This window comes from Pipistrellus kuhlii, unplaced genomic scaffold (assembly GCF_014108245.1).
Source record: "Pipistrellus kuhlii isolate mPipKuh1 unplaced genomic scaffold, mPipKuh1.p scaffold_m20_p_8, whole genome shotgun sequence".
Taxonomy (NCBI): domain Eukaryota; kingdom Metazoa; phylum Chordata; class Mammalia; order Chiroptera; family Vespertilionidae; genus Pipistrellus; species Pipistrellus kuhlii.
The window spans coordinates 26,769,960-26,793,020 of NW_023425584.1; the positions used below are offsets into that span (position 1 = coordinate 26,769,960).

General features: G+C 37.1%; 1 protein-coding gene across 5 annotated transcripts in view; it reads right to left on the minus strand.

Moving 5' to 3' along the window:
* Positions 1–23,061, minus strand: part of CTNNA1 (catenin alpha 1) — a 172,602-nt gene that overhangs the window by 91,135 nt on the left and 58,406 nt on the right. For all 5 annotated transcript variants that reach the window (XM_036424924.1, XM_036424923.2, XM_045576499.1 and 2 more), the window contains exons 4-7: positions 21,864–22,030; positions 21,242–21,361; positions 12,084–12,353; positions 9,318–9,521 (exon numbers count right to left, since the gene is read on the minus strand). In XM_036424924.1, coding sequence (XP_036280817.1) covers positions 9,318–9,521; positions 12,084–12,353; positions 21,242–21,361; positions 21,864–22,030 — 761 coding nt within the window. The remainder of the gene's footprint in view (positions 1–9,317; positions 9,522–12,083; positions 12,354–21,241; positions 21,362–21,863; positions 22,031–23,061) is intronic.

Consider the following 23,061-nt stretch of genomic DNA (forward strand, 5'->3'; position numbering starts at 1 on the left):
ATCCAGATGACATAATAAATTCATAATCCCTTACCACTTTGGCCTCGTGCATTCCTCCTTTGGCAAACTTAACAGTTTATGAATTATAAATCTAAAAATCCAAGATACATAAAACTAAGGTGGTTTAACCATATTTTGAAATGTGTCATTATGGCCATAAGAAACTGTCAAAAATGTGGGGGGAAAATATACAAGAAAATTTATATTGCTTATTATACCACCACCTAGTAACAATTACTAATAGTATATTCTGAGAGGTTACCTTCTAATTCAGAAACATTTTTATGTATAAAACCTTTTCAAGCCTGCCTGACATCTGTTTAGATAAAAAAAAAAATAAAAATAAAAAAATAAAATAAAATAAAAAATCACTGAAAACTGTAAAGAATTTTTGTGAGTTTATTTGAACCAAACTGTCGACATATGCCAGGAAGCAGAACATCAATGAATTGAGATAATGCTCCAGAGAATGGCGAGTTACATCTGTAGTTATACACTGCAATCAAAAGAAAAGGGACATGGGTGGCTTACATGAAATTTATTGGTGATAGACTAGAGAGGCGAGAGAAAGAAAAGTGGGGGAGGACCCCTGGATTAGATAAAAAGTAAAATAAGACACATACTTAGGTGGGTGCAGGAACAATTAACATAATATTGAAGGAATTTGTGGTATCTGTGCTGGCATCCAGCACATTAGGTTGTGCTCCAATTGGTCCAGAAAAAGGAAAGTTACAAGTTATCCAGACATTTCAAGGATATGTTAATATAGATATAAAAAGACAGAAAGGCTCAGTTAAGGTAAAAGTTGACCTTGTCAGTGAAGATACCAGCCTAGGACATAACTACCCACCATAACTGCTTTTAATCAAAGTTTAATTTCAGACCATCCTTTGTGGTTACTTCAGGTCTCTGAGTCTGCAAGACTACCATGCAAGCCTACCCTGAGCTTGTCAGGTTAGCATGTGGTCTCTTGCATCCACACATCTAAAGAGTGGAAAGTAATACCATAGTCATCCCTTAGAAGCTAAAACCCTATCCATCTGCGGCCTAAAACTAGGCAGGTTCCCATGTCTGCTCCATTATCCTGATTTCAAGAGACTGGTACTCCACTATTGCTCCATTAGGCCGGCACCATTTCATCTAATACATAAACATGCCTATTTTGCATAAAAAGGTTAAGAACTTGCCTCTTAAAAACTTCAATTCTTAATGCCAGAGTAGCAGAAATAGGAAGTATCTCAAGCCTCTTAGAAAGCAATATAAAATATAACTGGAGTAAGATGTCTTACTCAGAGTTACATCTTTTAAACCTCTCATTCATAAGAAAATAGCACATTAATTTTTTACAAAAAAGGTTTTCAAATTAAATAAATGCTGTTCTGTCAAGAGAAACAAGTCCTACATTTGCTCAAATATGGCATTCAATGTAACATCTATTTATATCTAGTAGCCCTGTGCACAAATCCATGCACCAGTAGCTCTCTGCGGGGCCTGGCTGTTCCATGACGGCTGCTCAGAGACCCATCAGCAGCTGGGCGCAGAACACTTGCCTCATCATGGCAGCAATAAAGCAAGCATTCCCCCAGGCTGCCCATGCTGCCTGCTCTCAGCAGCCGCCCCCTGAACTAGGGGACTCTGGTGAGGCTGAGAGGACTGGGTGCCGCCATCTTTGTGACAGAGTGATGGTTAATTTCCATATTAACATTTTATTATATAGAATTCTCCCAGAAAACTAGGCAACTCACAGAAAAGCTTACACTAAAATCATAGGCATATGAAGCTACAGAACTATGGACTAGCAATACAGGTGAGTATCTACTGCAATAAACCTAAGGATTCAAACAAAGATAAAAATTCTAGCATATTATAAAATAAATCTCAGCCCCTGTAGTTGTATATCAGAGTCAACTGAAACATCTATAACACTCAACACCTGTCTAGAATGGGAGGATATGCTAAAAAGCTTTAGTGGTCTCTTAGAGGCAGAAATAGAATAGTGGGGATGAACTATAATTCTAAGAAATATTAATCATGCTCTGTTAACCATAATTGTTCTGTTCTGATTAGAGAAAGCACATTCTAACCTGGCTAAGAGTAGAACTCCCCGGGACATGGGAGTTAACACTGGAAAGTAGTCCATTCTCCTTTTCCAAGAACTGCTCATCATCATGGAAGGATTGACAACCTTGTTGCTGAAACTATCTGGTCTGGGAGGTGACTGCCCTTTGTGATCCCCTCCCCCAGCCCACACTGCCAGCAACCTGTAATCATTATACTGTGCCTACTTCCTCATACCTATAATTCCTACTTTCCCAGGTAATCTTTGTGCTTCCACATAAGCAGCTAGCATACGGGGAAGGGAAGAGCAGATTTTTTGTAGATAAATGGCATTATTCAACCCTGTCTCTGCTTAATTGGCTCAAGTAGTGACTGGCAGCCCAGATCCACTGGCTGTCCTGTTTCAGTTCTGTTCACTTCAAGTAGCAATACCAGGCACAAATTTGTCTTATTTAGTGTGAAGTATTTAATTTCAGAACAGTCAGTCACTTATAAAGTTCTACAGTGGAAAATTCCACTGGCCATTAAAGATGATGATGTAAAATCTTATTTGCTGACTTACAAAGATATAAAATTATAAAAGTATTAAGAGCTCAGACTTTCAGGTCAGAAAAATCTGAGTTCAAATGTCAGCTGTACGTATGTGTAGTTTTAAGCAAATAACTCAATAAAAGTCATTATCAGAGTAAAATAGGCTATAATGTATGTCTCTTCTCACAATGGCTAGCATATAGTAAGCCGTTTAATAATACAGTTAATCCTTATTTTTATTATTTAAAAAAAGAGGTAACAGTAAGAAAGGAACAGATAGGTATGTATATTCACATGCCCAGACTAAAGCCTGGAATGCTACACACCAAAAATAGGTGGTAGGATTACAAATGATACATAATGAACACATAACTTCAGTAATTAGAAAAATATTAAGCTATTTTCATCCTTAAAAAATGCAGCCATAAAATAATTCAGTAACAAGCTCTTTGCAGAGTCTTTCAAGGGTTGGGAAACTCTGGCTATGCTAAAATGATTCCAGGAAGTCATTTGCAAAACTGAGAAGAGATTAGCATCTAAATTAAGTGCTTTGCTTCACTACAATAACAATGTATCTTTGAAAGTGAACATTAACTGCATCCAATTCATATATTCCATGTCAAACTATTACCCAAATCAAATAAAAAATTTATATTTGATATATTAACATAATGAACCTCTTCAAATACATAACCAATCTAATACAAAAAATACCCAGTTATTTGCATTCCTCTTTCAGGATTTTGCAATCACTGCATCTACTGTTTGGGGCAAGAACAAAGACAAAATGTATCCTTAAGCAGTAGCATCCCCACCAAGTCCTAAGCTGCACCAATTTTCTTCTGCCTAAAACTATAGTTTAAGCTATAAAAAAATAAATAAATAAATAAATAAATAAATGCACATTTATTTATTTATTTATTTTTTACATGTATTATATACAATACATGTAGGTATTGTATATAATAAATAAATGCACATTTATTTATTATATACAATACCTACATGTATGGATTACTGTACCATTCTGGGTATTCAATGAAGAAGTTAATGTTAAACTCTTATCTACTTACATTAGCTGGTTGGTTATCCAGTAGTCAGAACTATCCAAGAGAAATATAATGCAAGCAAGAAACATCACAAACAGGTAAATTTAAGTACAGATATAGCCACATATGTATACTGGCTACCATACTGCATGGCACAGAGCTAGAGCTACTCAAGCCCAAGCAAGGCATGTATGCTTCCTACCAATTATTAAGTCCTAATTCCAGTCATGCAGCACACTACCATGAACTGCTGGGCAAGTCTGCTTAGGCCAAAACCAAATAAAATTCATTTCAAAGATTGAGGATGTTGCTAACACTGTTAAGTGTTTTCAGCTTGGGGTGTATGTTTTTTTGGGGAGGAGGTGTGTTTATTTGGTTTTTGAAGAGTCAGGAGTTGAAGAGACAAATAAGCTTGGTCCCAGTAAGTTCTACTATTGGAAAAACAACTCAAAATACATGCCATAACAGAGGGAGAAAAGAATATTATTAAGAACCTGCACAATCCTCAGCAGAATGAAAAGCATGAAATAAAGAATTCAGCTGTATAAAGTACAGGGCTCTTCAGAATGAGGTTTTTCACTGGCATTGATGTATCTTCAGAGAATGTTATAACACACAACTAGCTCCAAAGTCAGCTACATTTTTTAAGGAACAAAAAATTTAATCCATTAGCCTGATAATCTATTTTAACCTATTACTTTAATAGCTTAACCCTAGTTATAGAAATATTTTATTTATATTCAGAGAACATTAAGGTCAAACTATTTTAAAATTTAAAAACACTTGCATAGAAGAAAGGAAAAAGAACTGGAAATACATATCCCTAAATGTTAATAGTAATTATGGATCAGTAATTTAATGTACATGTATGACTTTCAATTATGAAAAAATAAAGTGGCAATAACTTTTTTCAAATTCAATTATATTTCCTTTTAATTCAATCCATTTACTTTTAAACCTTTTAAGATTATGACACCCATGCAAGCTGTTTTTCTTTCTCTAGAACCCTCATGGGCAGAGTAACCTTTGGCTGATAGAGCAGGAACAAATTAAGCTTAACCACAATAACCACATTTCATTTCAAGGAAATCTGAAAGTCATTTGTGGAACTACAAAGATCCACTGAATAACCTGAAGGATTTTCATGTTAGGTAAATAGGGGTCAAATGCATTACTTTAAACATCAATATCTCTTAGAGAATCCTAAAACAAGTTAGCAATAAAGCCAAGAATACCCTCCAACTCTTCAAACCACAATTCAAGCAGGACCATTATTTAAGGCTGCTAGACTCCGGGTCCTTGGAGCCTTTAAAAGCGGGTTTGGCCCTCATTTGATGTTCAAATTAAATTTAAATCTCTCTGATGTAAAATATCATTCACTACTTTATTTCAGTGTATTTGGTTTAATTTTTTCTACAAATGCCATTTGTATATTGAAAGATCTACAAGAAGTAGAGGTAAACCAACCCATGGTCTCCTCCCCCATAACATTCTAGAATGTAAGGCAGTAAGAGCAAGAATCTTTGTTAATGTATCCTTAATATTATAAATATCCAAAATTGTTCATTTCATGCATTCTACCAAGTCAGCATGAGTAGTTATTAAGTACCTCTTCTAGCATTATATAATATTAAATCCTGAAAATATTTTTAAAATAGTTCCCATCCTTCAAATGCTTAAAACTTAGTTACAGAAGTTATATGAATAAAGGAAATACAATTAAGCAACAATTCAAGGAAGTACACAATGAGGTACAAAACTTCAAGCAGAGAAAAGATAACGTAGATACAGTTTAAAATGGCCTTTAGCAAAGAGATTGGAGTAAGGAAGAGTGGGCCTTAAAGCAAAAGAGAGTTAGGTTTAAACAGGTGGGAGATAATTTTAAAAACAAACAATGTCCTATCGATGGCATGAGCTCAGACTTACTGAGCAGGCGGGACAGATAGAAAAATAGAGAGTGAACAGAGCCTAATGGAGACAGAAAGGGACAAATGCAGTAAACCATCAAAGCAGTTCCTCCACCTTTATTTAATTGCACACTGGAATCACGTAGGAAACTTTAAAAATACTGAAACCTGTTAGGTCTGATCAAATAATTGAATCAATACCCTCCTCCTGTGGAAACTGACCTTTAGGCCACTTCACAATGGACATTCCACTTGTTTAGACCACATTCCACTTGCTAAGACCTTTAACTCTCTCCTTTGGACTTCCCAGAATCCAGACCTGCACAGAGAATTCTCCGCCCAGAAAAAGCCCGCCAAGAAAGAGTCCTTTAAAAACTGCTGACTGGAGCCATCCAGGCTCAGCTACCTGGTGTGCGGATGATCGAGTTAAATTCGTTATCCCTCTTTTGGTGATATAACAACACCTAGATCTCAATCCAGTGATTCTGACTTAATAACTGGGAGACAACCTAAATATCAGCATTTTTTTAAAGTTCCCCAGAGAGCCTAATTTGCATCCAAAGTTAAGAACCTTTTGCCTTAGAAAGAAACACCAATGTAAGTAGCAACACAGAATGAGGAAGAAAGACTCAAAAGATTATTGAAAGCCTTTGAGAGATCTATAAAAATACTGACATTACTGAAAAAATCCAGGAAATGAAAAAGTAAAAATATGTGAACTTTTCTGGACTTGACCATACACTGTCTACAAAGTTCCATGCAGTAAACCAGTTTTAATTAATCTAGATTGTCTCACTTCTCCACATACCATGAATATCGGCCTAATATTTTTCAACAGAAATAATCAAAACAAAGAGAACCATCTTTTAAAAGTTAAGGCAAAGCTCAATTTAAAGAATATATATAAAATAAATCATCCATAAAGTCCTCCTGGATTTCCTACCAGAAATAATCTCATCCAATTTACAATTTTATCAGTACCTAGAGCAGCATTTCCAATAAATGCCCTGAAGAGACCTAGTCTGTTTCAGAAAGGAGGAATCAGTGCCTCATTCCTCCTTTTACACAGTGCTCAGCATACTACTTGGCACGTGACACATACTCAATATGAACTGACAGGCAGACACTGCCAGTTAAGTTCTGATTGTCACTTGAGGTTCTAAATGTTTTTGAATGCTTCCTTAATAAGCAAAAATATATCCCCAGTTGCTTGTGCTTCTTGTAGACCCTTTCACCACTCTAAGCTTCTAAGTATGCTTCACTGTTCCCCACTGTTAGCCTTACTCTACCACTTTTTGACAGGACCTAGCCTGCTCACATGAGTTGATAAAAGGAAATAAAATATTTTTATCTTTAGGAGAAACATGCCCAGAGACCATTTTTAAAATATATTTCTGAATCAAGATCATTTCTTTCAAAACCCCTACCATAACCTTTATATTTCACCCAAACATCAATCACTGTTCTCGTTTTCACTAACATGTTAAATACAGTGCTACATAAGTATGCTATTATGGTCACCATGTCTTCAGTATAAATGAGTGCTTTCCACCTTTATTTACACCCATGGCACAAATTAACAAGTACTATGTGACTAATAATCTAGAGAGGTGGTCGGCAAACTCATTAGACAACAGAGACAAAATATCAACAGTACAAAGATGGAAATTTCTTTTGAGAGCCAAATTTTTAAAACTTAAACTTCTTCTAATGACACTTCTTCAAAATTGACTCACCCAGGCCGTGGTATTTTGTGGAAGAGCCACACTCAAGGGGCCAAAGAGCCATATGTGGCTTGCGAGCCATAGTTTGCCCACTACGGCTATAGGGAAAAACCAGGCTAGTCATGACCAGGATAACTAGCCCGAAATCTGACCAATCCCAGGACTCAAGGGTTATCTTGTAGACTGGTTAGGAAGCTCTAGTATGTAGCAGTGAGAACAGATTTACCACATATTCTCCCCACCAAAGGCTCTTTTTAAAATGGTTTCCTAATCATAACTGCATTGGACATTTTGCACCACTACAGCACTACATGAGATAGCAGATAACTGATCCACCTACATACCAGGAGTCCTTTGTTTCCATGTATAAATCTCCAACATTATGAGCCAGACTTCCAAGCTTAAATATGGGTTTTTAAATGTGTCCTACATTTTCGCTGTGATTTATCAACCACTTTTTTCTTTTAACTAAGCCTCTAATCTCATTTTTCAGAGGTAGATTGCAGATAATCAAAACATGGCAGTGGCTTAAAAAACTCAGTATGCTTCACTAATTTCACAATATGGTAGAAATAATGGCCTTCACAGGAAGGCCATTCATCTTCATCCTTGGAATTCCATCATGACTTACTATTGTCTGTTCACATATAAGTAAACAAAGATGTATGGCAAATAAACAAATGAGAATGTACCAAGATCTTTTCCTGAAAAGTATTAAGTTGGGGGAAATCACTAGTGAGAACTAATTTGTATTGTCCCCCTTCCCTTCAAATGATTTTATATAATTTTATATTTCATTTATTCCTTTTGTCAGTAAAATACTGGGTACAAGGTCTAAACTACAGTAAGCCTAAATTAATATTAAATAACTAGAATAGAAAAAGAAGGATTAGGAAAGAAAAAGAAAGGCATTAACAATAGACCCCAAAAAAAATTTTAAACTAGTATTTTTCTATGGCAAAAAAAAAAAAAAAAAGTCAAGTATTAAATTTCACAGCATTGGGTTTTTTAAATCCAAACTTTAAAAATTCAAAAGCACTACTCAGTTTGCCTAATATAGCTCACTTAGTAATTACCTGCTCTTATGACATTCTATATGGTTCATGTAAAAAAAAAATTCACCAACTATAACGTATACATAATATATATTCAGCATTCTGTTTTACTCAAAATTAAAGGGGCACCTACATGTGATAAGAGAATTTTAGGGGTAGTAAAGGTGATTATCCTTAGGAGTTGTGTGTTGAAATTATTTAGAGGTGATGCAACCCAATGTCTAAAACTCACTTTCAAATGTTTCATTTAAAAAAGGCTGCGTATATAGACACATATAAGATGTTCATTTATATACACAAATGTGCATATGTCCTAAGTGTTACTCAGTTAATCTAGATAAAGGATAGATGGTTGCTCATAGTATTAATTTTTTTAATATATTTTATTGATTTTTTGCAGAGAGGAAAGGAGAGGAATAGAGAGCCAGAAACATTGATGAGAGAGAAACATTGATCAGCTGCCTCCCGCACACCCCCCACTGGAGATGTGTCCGCAAACAAGGCACATGCCCCTGACCGGAATCAAACCCAGGATCCTTCAGCCCGCAGGCCGACGCTCTATCCACTGAGCCAAACTGGTGAGGGCTCACAGTATTATTTTTATAAATTTAAAAAAATTGTACTTTTTTTTAGAGAAACGGGATGAGGAGTGGGAGATGGTAGGAGGAAGAAATGTCAATCAGTGTTTCACCCATTCATGCATTAATGATTGATTCTTATGTACCCTGACCAGGAATAGAACCTACAACCTTATATGGGAACAACACTCCAACCAACTGGGCAGTGTGGCCACGGTCAGAAGTTTAACATTTTTCAAAATAAAAAGCTGGGGATGAAAAGGGCACACAGAAAGCCATTTAGCTATTCCTTAAAAATTATGCTTCACCCAAGAGTCAAGGAGCCAAGAACATATTTGCCATTTATACTTAAAACATCTCAGATCCAACATCTGTATGGAAAACTCTTATTTGAAAGAAAAGTTCTGATACTCACATTGCCCATGTACTCCGAGAGCAGGTCCTGCAGTGCCTGGCGGACAGCATTACACTCGGCCACGATTCTCTCACGCCGGTCATCACGAGTGCAGGAAGAGTCAGCCATCAGGGCAGCCCCACTAATGATGCTTTCCAGGCGCTCCTCCAGGGAAGGCCTAAAGCGCTCCTCGCTGAAGCTCAAGGGGTCCACAATGATTTGTTTCTGCAGAGGCAGCATTATTAAATGTTAATGCTAATCTCCATTCCCTTCATTATTTCCAGAAGGTGAGGAAAGTGCTGATTAGAAACATCAAGATTTAACACAAAAATTACAATCCCTAAAAGTTATACTCCTTGATAGATGAGGGGCCATACTACCCAAGTTGGTCTATGGCTCACTTATAGAAGAAGGCACTGGAAGCAGTATATCCAACTAAAGGCACTGGAAGCAGTACTATCCACCTGAATGGGGTCTGGGCAGTGGTCGGCAAACTCATTAGTCAATAGAGCCAAATATCAACAGTACAACAATTGAAATTTCTTTTGAGAGCAAAATTTTTAGAACTTAAACTACACAGATAGGTACATTGTTATTAACTTAATTAGGGTATGTGGTATTTTGTGGAAGAGCCGCACTCAAGGGGCCAAAGAGCCACATGTGGCTCACAAGCCATGGTTTGCCAACCACGAGGATAAAGTATACCACAAATGGCAAACAAAAGTATGTCACCTTAAAAATCATGTTCAATATACCTAATCTGAACATTTAAAGGCCAGCTTATATAGTATTATTAAGTTACCAAATGAAAATTACAGGGAAAATAAAAGCTCTCTTTTTTTCTCTATGTACAGAGTATAAAACTGTTTCACCACAAAAATTTAATAAATTTAACACCTGTCTTCAAACTTTCAGAATGAAATGCATTTATAATCAATTTCAATCTATTTTCTCCTTACACATCTCACTAAATGTTTATGAACAATTCAGCCTCAAATTTATCCCCAATTTATGTCTAAATTTAAGGCTTTTTCCCCCTCAAGTATCTCTGAAAGAGACAGTAGCAATCTATCCCAACAAAGCCACTCTATGATATAACTTTCCCAATAAGAATAAGTGCTTCCTGTCTCCGCTTTATTCCCTTGACTCCAGTTACATCCAGCTTTACCAGTGATGAGTGAGGTCACAAGGTAGCTATGGTACACCCCAGGGCAGTGGCTATTGGTCTCCCTCCAACTTCTCCACTTGATACAATTTATGCTTACACCGGCAAATGTCTGGGCAAATATTTTACCTTTAATTTTTCTTTATGGGGGCTTTGTTCTTATTGATTTAAACATAAATGCCAAGGTTTTTCTTTAAAAAGCTTGTCCTTTTCCAATAAGTGTACATTTCTTCTTTTCCCTTCAAAGAACGCCCCCGTTTCAAGATTTAGCATGCATACCTTGAGTTCATTATTAACCTACATTTTAGCTCATCATTTTTCTTACAGACTAAGTTACTGCAGGATTTCTCTGGTCAACACAGAACACACAATGCATTCTGACCAACAGGAATGAGGAATTAATGGTCCCAGAACTTAAATCGTCATAGCACTGCAACCCACCTCTGATCATTCAGTCCAATCCCCTCACCTATGAATTAAGTGGCTTCTGATGATATTACTCAACTTGGGGCAAAATGTAACTCTTATTGCTTTGAAAGAGACCAATATACTGTCAAATGTAAGGTGGGATGGAGGAGGATGGACAACACCACCAGCAAATTATAAGATGTTATCATCAAAGTTTGCTATAAAGTTATTTAATGCTTAAGGTTCCAGAGTAAAATTCAGTTCTAACACCATATTTTCATAATTTATGAAAAGTATTAAATCATCCATTCGTATCAGCAAGGATCAGTTACCCACACCAAAGTAAAGTACTGAGACAAAGCAAAGGCAAGGAAAAAATATTAAAAATAGAATGCACTCCATTATATTGATTCTTTAATTTATAGTATTCCTACTTATGAAAGATGCTGGCAACCTAGAAATCAATTTTCCCTTATGTTAATTAAAATAACAATAATAAGATTTTTTAAAATCTTAAACTGCTGTCATCTACTGGAACCAGGAGGCATTGTGAGTAAAAATTTTAAAAACAAACCCACCAAAAAAAATAAAGATTAGGTACATAGGATAGTGTGTACATAGGATGTATAGGTATCATCTACAAAAGGTAATTACATGGCATTATGCTACAAATTATTTTAGCCACAAATTTGCTTCCACTTGATTAAATTTTGTCTATTATTACAATTTAGTCATTGAGGAAAAAAATATATCTAGACAGACAAGATAATGGCACGTCTGTTTTAGTCATTTATAATGTATCTTTATTTCCAAACAGACTGTGCATTTACCTCTGTGTCTCCCATAGCTTCCCATGTACCAAAAGGTGAAATTAACTGAATCTTGGGTGAAATTAACTGAACTCATATCCTCAATAAAGAATGACCTTGTAGGAAATGCAAGATGCATTGAATTCAGAAGTTTAATCAAACTAACAAAGAAAAGAATGAGAAAGCAAAAGAAAAAGAGAAAGCATAAGAGGAAGAAGAGAAAGAGAATGAGAAAGAGAAATGCTTTAGGCCAAGCAAAGATAAGTAGACTTGATGATTCATAAAATTTTTTCAACCTAAATTGCATATCTAATAGAAATTGAGCTTTCATTAGAAACCTTGATCACATTTCCCCAGAAATCTTGGATGGTCAAGAACCTTAAGTTTCCACCCTGTATAACTTACATCAAAGTTATTGAGGGCATATGCCAGCTCTCCTCCTCCTCCGCCTTGGTGCTGGGAGGCATCATCCGATGAGGTGGCCTGGGCTGCATTGGAAATGCCTGTGACTGCCTGCTGCAGCTGCTTGTATATCAGGTCTCTGTTGGCCTTATAGGCTGCAACATCAGGGTGCTGTAGGCATGCCTGGGAAGCAGTATAGAGAATCGGAACATTTTTCTGCAGGATTCCTCTGGCTGCAGCCATCTGATCACGATGGCCCACATCTTTCAATTCCTATAAGAGTGAAACAATAAATTTTAACAGTTCTATTCATATAACATTTTGTCAGTAAATATTGAAAGCTAGAATTTTTACTAAATAGACACAATATTTTCATTAAGTCTAGCTTGGAAGCTCATCACAAAGGAGGCAATATGTCTTAGTAGATAAGAGTTCAAACTTTTCCAAACCACACAGACCTAGATTTCAATCTCCAGCTCTACATTTTCCTAACTATTGTGATCTTACTTTAAGTCTCCATGGTCAGTTTCACCTTCCGTAAAATAGGAACAATAGTACCTCATTGTATTGAGGATTAAAAGGAATAAGGCACATAAAGCACTTAGCACAGCACTAAATAAAAAGTGAAACTTAAAACTGACTAGCATCTTGATTACAGCTATATGTACAGTTATATAAAGATATATGTACCTAAAGCCACTGCCTGACATGACTAGCATCTTGATTACAGCTATATAAAGATATAGAAAAATCATTCAGAGAAATACTTAAAAATTTATTATAAGAAGTTTTTTATTAAGTTATAAAATTAATTACAAGAGTTTTGTGAAATTTGGGATAAGATACCACAGGAGTACACGAATTATGCAACCAGCCAAGTATTCTCCCAAGTACACAACTCCTTCCCTTCCTTCTCCTTCCCCAAAGACCATCTTAGGACATGGGTCATTAGGCACAAAGCTGAGGTTCACACGTTCCATACTGAAAATCAGAAGGTTTGTATTTCATTATAATACTCTACATGTGGTCTTAAGTGACAATGTCCTTTACAATTTCTTCTACTCCATAATTATAGTCTACAGTTAAAAGGATCTGAGGTTCCTCGTGGTCTATATTACTAGCCTCTAATTGGTAGACAGGGTGAATATGCTAAGGATAAATAAGTGATACCAATAATAAGCAAGATGTGAAGGGTTTACTTCTGATATCCCCTTGTTACTGAAATTACTCAAACCAATAAAATTAAGTCTTTAGTACCAGTAAATGTGGATCGCCACCACAGAAGAAAAATATGTGACCACCATAGCTGTTCCAACTCTATTTTATGTAATCACAGAATTTCAACGTTAATGTCACCAAATGAATCCTAAAGTACAAATTTAAATGTGTTAAAAAGAAGTACTAAATGTGTAAGCATGTAAAAGAAAACTTAGAAAGGCCAAAATCAATTACTCAACTGATTCAACTATTTAGTGTTCATCTTCCTAGATGAGTTCCTAAGTAAGCATTAGAAACACCAAACTCTGAAACTTCATCTCACCATATATTTTAGATTTGCATCTTTATTCAAACCTTGTATAATATGACAGCTTTCTATTCCTCCTAGAATTCTTTTCTCATTTGAAATCTGAATCTGCAAGTAATAGCTCACAGCATTCCAAATGCCCTGTAGCACAGTACAGTACATTAGGCTAAATATTCAGAAACAGGACCCTGTGGATTTAGTCAGTGATGATTTTAAGAATCCATCTATGACAGGGAGCTGAGGCTAACCATTATGCTTAAACAGCTGGTGCACAAATTCTGAGTAGAATTTTCTAAATATCTTGCCCTCACCACAATCTCAAGGACTTTTAAGTCTGCTAGGAAAGCATTTGCCTTGAAGCACTTGTATTTGTCCTCTGTTTTAATATAAATGTTTTGCAATCAGCTTTGGCATTCTTTTTAAGTACCTATAACCTAGATCAGTATAGCCGTTTACAAAGATTATTAAAGAAATTTGTGGTCACCTAAAGTTAATACATAGTGTCTGAATTACTATTCAATGCCTGACTTTCCTAAAGTCGCTGCCTGACCTGCTATGATAAAAGTCTATCTACAATTGAGGCATAGGCATGGGGGTGGCTACAGCATGGAGGATGACATGATGGTAATCTATGTGCTTGAAGTTCCAGCAGGAACATCACACCTGTTTGCTGGATCACTGAAGTCAGTCAGAGTCATTGGAAGATGGAAGTAGGGAGAGCTAAACCACCCCTGAGAACTGACTGCCACTTGGACTGCAGCCTGGTTTTTAGGGCACACCATGTAATTCCTTCCAAGTATAGGTTCAGTAACATAAATCAGTCACCAATAGGAGTGCTCTTAAATGGAATATAATGTTTGCTTAAATAGTTAAAGAGGACATAGAAGAATGTTCTTCTGGGAAATAGCAAGGTTAGGAGAAGCCCAGGAAGTTCAACCAAATGAAATAAAAGTTTAGCTTGAATTTGGAGAATTAAAAACAAAACAACAAAAACCTACCTTTCCAAAGACTATTATCAGGTTAAATATTCAGAAACAGAATCCCCTGGATTTAAAAAACTATCATCTCAAGACTCAAGCTATGACACGGGGCTAGAGCTAACCATTATGCTAAAGCAGCTGGTGCACATGTTCTGTATGGCATTTTCTAAATGTCTTGCCCTCACCATATTGTATCTCTGAATAGATTCCTATTTACCAAGTATTGGGGAATATATTTGAATCTATGACAGCTAAGTATCATTTGTCCTAACTGCCAAAGTACTTTAACTTTCACTATTACTTTTTTAATCCCCGCCTGAGAATGTTGATGTTTTTTAATTTATTTTAGAGAGAGAATTGGGAGAGAGAAAAAGAAAGAAATATCAATATAAGAGAAAAACATCTATCAGTTGCATCCCGAAAATACCCCAAACAGGTATGAAACCACAATATAGGTATGTGCCCTGACCTGAAATCAAACTCGCAACCTTTTTGGTGTATGGGACAATGCTCCAAATAACTGAACCACCCAGCTGGAGCACTACTTTCTCTTAAGTGCTGTAACACAAAGAAATTGGATTTTGTTAAGTACAGATATGAAAATGGACACTATCACAAGGGTCCATTTACTATAAAAATAATAATCAATCTTAAGTATTCTTTTCAAGATATATAGTGCTTATAGTAATTGAGATATTGGGAAAAGTGAGCTATTGAGCAATATAATATTAGTAGATTACTTATGAAATAAGTGTCCTTTGGTCTACTTTAATCTTCATGATTCTTCAACTTCACCAGTTTGGTTATGTTTTAAGCAGACTCAGGAACAAACAGAAAACACATGGAACAAATGACTGCTTTTAATGTAACTAAACCAATATCACATGCAGTGACCAAGAAACAGAAGTTAATTTTTAAGCAATCTATAACACTCTCTCTTACCAAGAGTTGGAAATTCAAGTGAAAGTGTCTTCTCATTTCCCTCTTAAAATAAAATTTGATTATGTCTTCTCTTGAACTCAAATGACTAACCTCTGCTTCCATCTATTTTACCCTTATCATCAAAGAAAAGCCTACAGCTTAATGGAAATTCAGCACTTTTAGTCAGCCAATAATATTCTAGCCCAAGAAAAGTAAAAGATTAGGGACACACGCAAAATCCCATTCCAGAATAGATGTGTAGTACAGGTAAGTGACTTACTTATTCACTCATTTGTTAAATATTTATTGAGCACTACTATATCCAAGCAACGTTCTAAGGACTAAGGATTATAGTAGCAATTTAAACAGACAAAATCCCTGTCCTCTGAGCTAGAGAGCCCCAATTTAAAACCTGTCTCTACAACTTACTAGATTAATGACCTTGCCAAATTATTTAATCTCTTTGTGCTATATTTCCTTCAACTATTGGAATTAATATTTGATCAATTATAGTATCCACCTTACACCGTTTTGTGAAGACTGAGTTTGTGTTTATAAATGGCTTATAACAGTATTTAGCACACAGTAAACACCTTTTTAGAGTTATTATTTCTATCAACAGCCCTCACTAGGATGGAGCTCCTAGTTTTGTGGACTCTGCAGGTCCTTCGAATGAACCCTCAGGGACCTCCAAAAATGCTGGAAAGGGAGAATGTATGAGGATGTGAATTTTGAGAAGTGACTTTGCCAAAAGCTGTAGCATGTTTCCTGGCTATTTTAAAAGGAGAGTTTGCCATGGACCCAGACTTTATATGCCTGGAGATAATTTATGGAAGGGAGGGAGGGAGGAAGGAAAGTGGGCAGAAATAGGTAAATGAATAAATGGTTCTGTGGGCAGGTGGACGAATAGATGGGTGGGTGGGTAGGTGGATGGAATGATATCCCCTGCCCCTGAAGAAACTCTTTTACATGTTTGTGCTCAGAAAAACCTGAAAAAAATCGATAAATTCCATAGAGCCTATAGACCTTAAGAGGTTTAACATTTCCTCAATAGGTGGCTGCTGCTTAACTTATACAAGGGAGGCTAAGGAAGCCAGTATACACATGGAAGTCAAATACTGTTCTTGAGGAAATAACCCTTTTGTGGACTAGGGCTGCCAGCAAAGGTAAGAGACTCAATGAGGAGGTAAATTATTACATACCATGCCTGGGAACAGATGAAAAAGTCAAAGATGAAAACAGTATAGGACAGCAGTTGCCAACTGGTGTCCCACAGACCACTAGTGGTCCATGAGGTCCGAAAGGTTGCCAACCGCTGGTTTAAGGAAACCTTTGGAGCAGCAGTCGCCAACCAGTACTCCATGAGGTCTGAAAGGTTGGTGTCCACCGGTCTAGGGGACTAAGCATACAATAATAGAGGAATTCTGCCAGGAAAAAATGGACTAGTTACTGAAGAAGGCCAGTGGGCAATATCCAAAAGGGAAAATTTCCTCCAGGCAGGTACCTTAGGATAAAATGAATAGCAATCTACTTCCTAAGAAAAGCACTAATTTATAAGAATACATACCAAGGTCCAGACCTATAAAAGGCCATTTTATAAACAGGAGGTACACAGGAGCCTATAGCCAGCCTACTCAATGGATTTTATTGTTAAGAGGCTAAGGCTGAAGGTTAAAGAATTAAACCTAAGGAAATATATAAATAACCATCACATACTACAGACCCAAGACAAACTTTAAAATGGGAACAAGTATCACTCAAGATACCAGCAGTAAACTGATAATAAAATCAAGCTAGGTAATTCTAAGATGGTTTAGGAACTATGCTACAAAGGTCTGGGCAAAATACAGGGAAACCACAAGGTCAGTAGAGCACTTAGGCCTGAAGAGACAAGAGGAGACAGTAGTTATCATAATCCAGGGAACAGGTAGGTGTGTGGAGAATACCACCAGGCACAGTACATGACTTTTAGCCACCCAGGGCAACCAGCTAGGAGAATAAAACCCCAGACTCACTCTCCTATGTCCTCTGATCTCCTATTCATGCTCCCATTGGCCAAAGCAACCAGAGCCAGAGGGCAGCCCCTGGATGCAACCTAGACAGGTGAAGTTCCTAGGGCAGAAAGCAGGATGCACAAGGGCAGAAAACAGATATGGAAGGGCAAACAGAAGATCATCCACAATATTAATAACTTCAAGATTTTTATGACATCTTATTTTGGAAATGTTTGAAACTCTTCATGGATTCATGGCACACAGGATTAAAAGTCTGGCAGCATTTCCAGTAAGTTTCTCCAGTAGCATGCAAAATTCTGGACTATTATGTTTTATCTCAAGAACATCACTGATTTTCTTATCCCACCATTTTACAAAGATATGCAACAGTATTAGTCTAAATGTTCTCACTTTCTTCTCATAATATTAAGTCTTCATAAACCAAGATATGACTGACTAGATTTTAGGACAATGCTATTATTAGCAAACTTTATTTTTTAAATATAATTAATATTTATTTCAGGTATTCAAGTGATAATTTATATCAAGAACATTAAGTAAAATAAATTATAGACATAATTTGGCCAGCCTGTGTTATTTTTTTTTTAAATATATTTTATTGACTTTTTTTACAGAGAGGAAGGGAGAGAGATGGAGAGTCAGAAACATGGATGAGAAACACCAATCAGCTGTCTTCTGCACACACCCCCACTGGGGGTGTCCCCGCAACCAAGGTACATGTCCTTGACCGGAATAGAACCTGGGACCTTTCAGTCCGCAGGCCAACGCTCTATCCACTGAGCCAAACCAGTTTTTTTGGCCAACCTGTGTTATTTATAGAATTACCATATCATCCTATCTAATAAAAGAGTAATATGCAAATTAACCATCACTCTGCTACACCCACAAGCCATGCCCACCAGTCAGGAGCAAATATGCAAATAAACCCAACCAAGATGGCTATGGCTACAGAGAGCTTGGGTTTCTCAGATGATGGAGGAAACCTAGCTTTCCGCACACCTTAGCCAGCCCAGGCCTCTGCTTAAGGCTAGAAAGTTTCAATTGTAGAAGAGAAGTAAATGGCTGCTGCCACAAAGCAAACAGGAGGCTTGGCTCTGCTCCAGGCTACAGTTTCAATTGTAGAAGATAAATAAATCCCAGATACCAGGCCTTCACTTGGGTTGCCCAAGGGGTGCGGCTGGCCTGCAAACCACCACAGGCCCCTCATCCAAGCCCCAAGGGAACCCCACCCTGATCCAGGACAAGCTTCAGGGCAAACCAGCCAACCCCCACCCATGCACCAGGCCTCATCCTATCTAATAAAAGAGTAATATGCAGATTGACCATCAGTCCAACACACAAGATGACTGCCCCCAAGCTGTCAAAGAGCCTGCCCCCATGTGGACACAAGATGGCCACCACAAGATGGTCAGCAGGGGAGGACAGTTGTGAGCGATCAGGTCAATAGGGGAGGGCAGTTAGGGGGAGACCAGGCCTGCAAGGGAGGGCAGTTGGGGGTGATCAAGCGTGCAGGGGAGGGCAGTTAGGGGTGACCAGGCTGGCAGAGAAGTTTGGGGCAACCAGGCTTGCAGGGAAAGGCAGTTGGGAGGGACCCAGGCCTGCAGAGGAATTGGGGGCAAACAAGCTGACAGGGGAGCAGTAATCAGGCTGGCAGGGGAGTAGTTAGGGCGTGATCAGGCTGGCATGCTTAAGTGGTTAGGAGCAATCAGGAAGGCAGGCAGGCAAGCAGTTGGGAGCCAGCAGTCCTGGGTTGTGAGAGGGACCCCAGATTGGAGAGGGTGCAGGCTGGGTTGAAGGACACCACCCCCCTGCATGAATTTCATGCACCAGGCCTCTAGTTATATATAACAAGTTCTTCTAGGGATTAATCAGCCCCAGCAAAAGGAAAAAAATTACTTGAAATTTATGTGTTAGAGACATAAGCCAAGACTCGGACAAATGCTAAAAGTACATTGATCATACAATAACTGTATTACTTAGTACACCAAATATCACTATATTATCATATGTAAAAAAAGAAAAAAGATCCTATATGTGTAGATTCAGTCTGATCACATCTTCTAGCTTGAAATATGAGCAATAACTACTATTCACCAATTGCTCACTGCTTGGCACTATATTATGTATATTATTAATTTAATCCATTAGTTTTATACTAATGTAAATATAACCAAATGAAAGTTACTAATAAGTCTTCAAAGCTAAGGCTGTCAAAAACTGGACAAAGTATTGACCCCATTTTTCTCATGCTTGTCAAAGCTCTTGTTGGGTGTTCTGTTCCCAATAAAGCTACCCCCATCCTAGACCGTATTACTCTGAGTCAGACATAGTATCTGCTTTCCTCTTACCAATGATTAGTGAGGAATGGCTATGTTACACAATTCAGATTTAGGGCAAATGTGTTAGGGGCTTCTGGATTGTTTGCTTATAGACATAAGGAACAATCCTTTTATTTTCTCACTGGCCATACTGATGTGCATAAATGCCATGCCTAAAGTTCAGCAGCCATCCAGTGCTGGAAACTGTCAAGAACCTGGATCCTTGTTGATATTGCAAAGCTTTTAAATTTAACAATCCTGAAGTCAGAAATATATAACTTGTGATTTCTAATTAGTGAGAATATAAATCCTTCATTGTTAAGTAGTTTTGGAGCTGGTTTTTCTGTGAACTGCAATGTAAAATATCCTAACTGGGATAGGTATTGGCTAACAATAATAATAATTTATATTTTCTGCCGAAACCAGTTTGGCTCAATGGATAAGAGCGTCGGCTTGGGGACTGAAGGGACCCGGGTTCGATTCCAGTCAAGGGCATGTGCCTTGGTTGCGGGTATATCCCCAGTAGGGGGTGTGCAAGAGGCAGCTGATCGATGACTCTCTCTCATCAATGTTTCTAACTATCTCTTTCCCTTCCTCTCCGTACAAAATCAATAAAATATATTTTTAAAAATAATAATAATAACTTATATTTTCTGGGCTTCTTTAAAAATAAGAATTAAAAACTTGATCAGGACTATGAAAGTTATAAGAAGCTGAACAGTGACACATGCATATCCCCTACAGAACACACATCTAACACACAACATCCAACAGGAAGGGCACAGGGAAACTACAAAGCATGGTAACAGCAGAAAAACCCAAAGATTTAGCAAAGCTTGAAAATAAGAGCAGTGATCCACATGCCACACAGTACAAATTTCTAACACTATGTAATAGCAATTAGTAAGAAATACAGTTGAGCCTTGAACAATGCAGGTGTTGGAGGTGTGAACCTCTCCCTCCTCCCCGCCCCATTCGAAAATCTATGCATAACTAACTAGTTGGTCCTCCACCTCCTCGGATCTAAAATATACATATATAATGAAAAAATATGGGGAGAGGGGAAAAATACTTTCTGATATAGAAGTCATTTCAGTATGTTTGAACTGGTTTAAGATTTTCAAAAACCTGAGATAAATGCCATTATCAACTCAAGTTAATCCTCAAATGCACATAACTATTACCTCTCCTACACTATCATAAATTGCCAAGCTACTTAAAACAAAAATTTTAAAAGACTGAAAATAAGAGCATAAAGTGAATACAACTTAATTTTTAAAACAGTAAAATGTTTTAATTGCATTACATTGGCAGATTGGTACTGTAAAACTTAGATAAAATAAATTTCTCAAACTAGTAATATTATAAATAATTTTAATATATCCCTAAATCTTTACTATACCTGTTGCCTTTTAGCTGCCATAATGTTCAGTTTATCCACTTCAGGTTTCAAGGCTTTATACTGTATTCCTAAGTCTTGTTCAGTGCCAGCATTCCTCAGTTTCAAGATACCATCTTCCACCTATTAAATATACCCCCCAAAAAAAAAAAATTCTAAGCAATCTTAAATAAGGAATTTTTTATGCCCTGAAACAGTAATTCAGACAGCAATTCAAATGTTCTCTTTAGTTTACATGGCAGTCTAACATTTCAGTAGCTACTACATGGAGCTTTTTAGGAGCTGAAAATGACAGTATTACTGATTTCTATTTAAGGATACAATTTAACATATCTTGGTTTCTCAACTCTGGAACTCAATTGGTATAAGGAAATGTTTAATCACTACTACAAAAGGGAAGAACTCAAAACAATACATTTGCTACAAGTTCTTCATTAAAACCAAGACTACACAGCTCACAGTATGTTCTACATTTGGAATAAAGGAACAAGTGGAAATGAAACAAAAACATCCCTGGTCCATTTAGGTAAACCACTCCATGTCCCAAGGAATGCTGAATTAATATGGCCAGTAGCACTTTCACTGTGATAGAGAAAACAAATTACAGACATAGGCATGTACTTACAACTTTCAGCTGAACAAGTAATTTGTAGACATCTGCCATGTCAGCCAAAATAAGCAGCCGGGTAACAGCAGAAAGCAATGCTCGAGCTGCCCGAACCATGTTGCCACGTTTCACAGAAGAGCAGGGATCATCTGCAAACTCTCCTGCAGCACTCTTCATTAAATCACCTGTTTTACAGAATGAAGAAAACAAGCAGCAGAAATGAGCCGAACAGCTGGTCTACATTTAAAAAATAAAATATAATAGCCCTGGCCAGTCTGGCTCAATGGATAGAGTGTCAGCCGGCAGACCGAAGGGTCCTGGGTTTGATTCTGGTCAAGGGCCCTGTTTGGGTGCATGCAGGAGGCAACTAATCAATGTGTTTCTCTCACATCAATGTTTCTCACTGTCTTTCCCTCTCTCTCCCACTCTCCTTGAAAATCAATAGAAAAATATCTTCAGGTGAGGATTAAAAAATAAATTTAAGATTTTTATTTTTGTTGTGTTTTTCTTAGTGTTTTTTTGTGTGTGTGTGTGTTTTTAATTTTTGTTTTCTAGAGCTGTTACTAAGAGAAAAGCACCCTCATATGTTGCTAGTGAAAGCACAATATTTGGAAAATGATTTGGTACTATAAATCAAAAGTCTTAAAAAATACTTCTTTCCAATAATCTAATAATACACCTTTAAAAAAAGGAACATTATATGTATCCTAAGAAAACGAAATCTAACATTTGAGTGGGAGAAAAAAATTGGATCTCCTGCAATCTATCCTCACATCCACAGAATTACACAGAAATATAGGAACCATTATGAAAGGACCACCACGCTTCATAAACCATCCCAACTATTTAATGTGTACAGCTATAACAGTAATAGGGACTCACTGATACGTGGAAGACAGAGTTCAGTCACTGATACTCATTTTTCTCATAGTAAAACATTGCCAACAACTCAAATGCTCAACAATAAGCATCTAGTTAAGTAAACTATGGTCTAGCCCTGTGGCCAGCAAACTGAGGCTCTTCAGCCCCTTGAAGTGTGGCACTTCCACAAAATACCACGGACTAGGCGAGTCTATTTTGAAGAAGTGGCGTTAGAAGAGGTATGAGTTTAAAATATTTGGCTCTCAAAAGAAATTTCAATCTTTGTACTGTTGATATTTGGCTATGTTGACTAATGAGTTTGCTGAACACTGGTAGGTAGCTTATAATTGACTAT